The 2,597-nt window shown below is 36.0% G+C and overlaps 1 protein-coding gene across 1 annotated transcript; it reads right to left on the reverse strand.

Moving 5' to 3' along the window:
- On the reverse strand, nt 1-1,913 carry LOC133182497 (uncharacterized). The gene is made up of 2 exons (XM_061317342.1): nt 622-1,913; nt 1-28 (listed from the first exon to the last, which is right to left on the reverse strand). The coding sequence occupies exons 1-2, from the start codon at nt 1,911-1,913 to the stop codon at nt 1-3; spliced, it is 1,320 nt and encodes a 439-aa protein (XP_061173326.1).
- Between the last annotated feature and the right edge of the window lie 684 nt (nt 1,914-2,597).

A 2,597-nucleotide genomic window follows, 5' to 3' on the forward strand; every position in this document is an offset into this window, starting at 1 on the left:
TCATATTTCCCCAGTTTCAATGCTGTAACTGCAATCAATATGTAGTTCAAATGCTCACTTCTTCTGTACCTCGTCGAGAGACAACTTTTCATTAAAGGGAACATTTTCTCTATTTTATCGTGATCACATAATTGGGTATAACAAAGAATTTTCAAAAATATAGAGTACATCTTTGGTGGAATAAAAAGGCGAAATTCGGTTTTTTTCACCATGCATACTTCAAGTGCAAGCTCCATCGGTAAAAGAGGCATCATTGAAAAGACCTCGAAATCATACGAAACTGCGAGTGAAGCTTTTTCCAGCGAACTCAGTCCGCGTCCACAAAAACTTGTCCGATAATTCCCAACCGTATGGAGACCATATCGAATGCTTAAGTATAAGTAACCGAGATCTTTATTTATTATTTCTTCATAGTCCGAGATATAATCAAGGGCTTGTAAGAATTGACCAAGACAATAATGAGCTGTCGCAAGAGTTAAATTCCCTTTGCTGATATCTGCAAATCGAGCATGGTTCAGGTAAGAAAGGGCTCGTTTGATTAAGATGTACTTGCCTCGTGTAGTAGTTTTTTTGAGTGACAAGTTCAAATAGATCAGAGCTAGATGGCATAGATTTTGATACCTGCGTAATCGCAAAATATCCAAATCCGCCCGGTCCAAATCTTCAGTCATTTCAATTGTTACAGAATTTCGTAGCTCTTTCTCTAAAGGGTCTCTCCCTGGAATTGCTACAAACATAGAATTAATTTCGCTAAAGACTCCTATGTCGTGAACTTCTTCTTTTTCTTCATTTTCAACGTGTCTTCTAGAAGATGTCAGTGATTTAAAATCTTCGTTTTGATTCATACATGGCATTGTTCGTCTTGCATCCTCCAAACATTTTTTTAAGTACGACAGTGAATGGCAACGTAGCAAACACCTCCAACCTTCTTTGTATATTTCTGAAATATTTTCAGATGTAAACTTTAACTCGCTTTCCCGAACTTTACCCTGAAACATATTATTTTCCCTTACAAAGTAATTCGGACAAAATCCAATATCCAGCCATTCAATTAATCGTTTCAGGCAAACCTCTACACAAAATACAAGTCGTTCGGGTTTCCAGTATTCTGATGGTGTGTCTTCGATTGTCCAGAACATTAAAGTTTTTAAAAAGTAAGAACATAAACAATTTTTCATTATAGGGTCTTTAGAAAAGACTTCATTGTTTAGAAGTTTCAAAATTCCAAATGTGAGAAACTGTGTGTCATTGAATGAGTACACGAGTTTTTTCTCTGCTACGGAGAAGGACAAACGCCACTGGAATGGATCTTCTCTCCACTGAGGATTTTCCTCTGGCATAGAATATTTGAATTCAGTATAATCTTGAGATTTGGATCCAATTGCCATCAGATGACATCCATTTCTCATAATGTTTTTTACGAGGTCACTTGAAGGCCATCCATATTTTCTTCTCCTGCTGACCCATTCATTGGCGTAGATCGGCCAGTCTTTATATTCAAAGCAGAATGCTCTATCGTGTTCAGTTCCAAAATCATCTTTCTCCAACATACAGGGTCCATGTCGAACTCCTTTTGTTAAATGCCTTTGGAAGGAGCGCAGGAAAACTTCATTTGAAAGGAAATATTCGTTAGATATTTTTGTTGCCGCTTCTCGAATATGTTGTAGAGGAGTAAAAGGTGTCAATACAATCAGTTTGACATACCCTTTTGGAACATCGAAGGGTTTTACCATTCTTAAGAGAGCTACAGACTTTCCGATATCATTTGGAATAGTACTTACAACTTTTGTTAATTTATCAACGTACATTTGGTCAATATCTGAACCTCGTATTTGAAAACCTTCTGCGTTACCACCAGCCCGTATAACTTCTATTTGATCATTCAGTTTGCTCACTCTGTCTAAAATATCCATTATACGCCTCTTTAGTCGCTGTGAGTCGGGATCTCCCACTGCATTTACAAGGCTATCAGCTATCAGATATGAGAGGTGCGAGTCGTCCAACCAATTATTAGGCGACGCTTAGTTAAGAAAAATTAAAATGTGTTTATGAAATATTTTAAAGAGCCATTCTCTGTAATGACTTTAACTTTTATATAGGAGCTGTGGCACGCATAGTCTCAGAATTTCTCCAAACTCTCTATGATAAAAGTCTTTGATACCGTAAACTCAAATCAGGCAAAAAATTGGTTGCTACGTGACATGGTTACCATAGCAACATGTCCTAAAGTTTGAAAAAAGGCATTTTTCAACATGTTCAGAGTCCCACAGTTAACGTTTGCAGCAAAGCAAACAAGTGGCAATGACTGTTTCTGAGAGTTGAAGGTATTGTGTTTTAAATGCATGATAAACATGTTTGGTAAATCATCTATTACATACGTTACTATGGAAACAAAGTATTCAAAAGTAATAATTTTGTTCATTTAATTTTATAAAGTCATACACTTAAGAATAAAAAAAAATTATAGGTTGAAATGCAAGCAAATAATAGACAAGAGATCATTGTAACATATACCAAGGACGAAATATGATATTTCTTATAGGTTGGCAATGGTTGCCATGGTTTTAATACCACAAAGTTATTTTAAATTTACTTTC

The sequence above is a fragment of the Saccostrea echinata genome, unplaced genomic scaffold (genome assembly GCF_033153115.1).
Source record: "Saccostrea echinata isolate AGI-Se365-2 ecotype Australia unplaced genomic scaffold, CSIRO_AGI_Sech_v1 ptg000009l, whole genome shotgun sequence".
Lineage (NCBI taxonomy): Eukaryota > Metazoa > Mollusca > Bivalvia > Ostreida > Ostreidae > Saccostrea > Saccostrea echinata.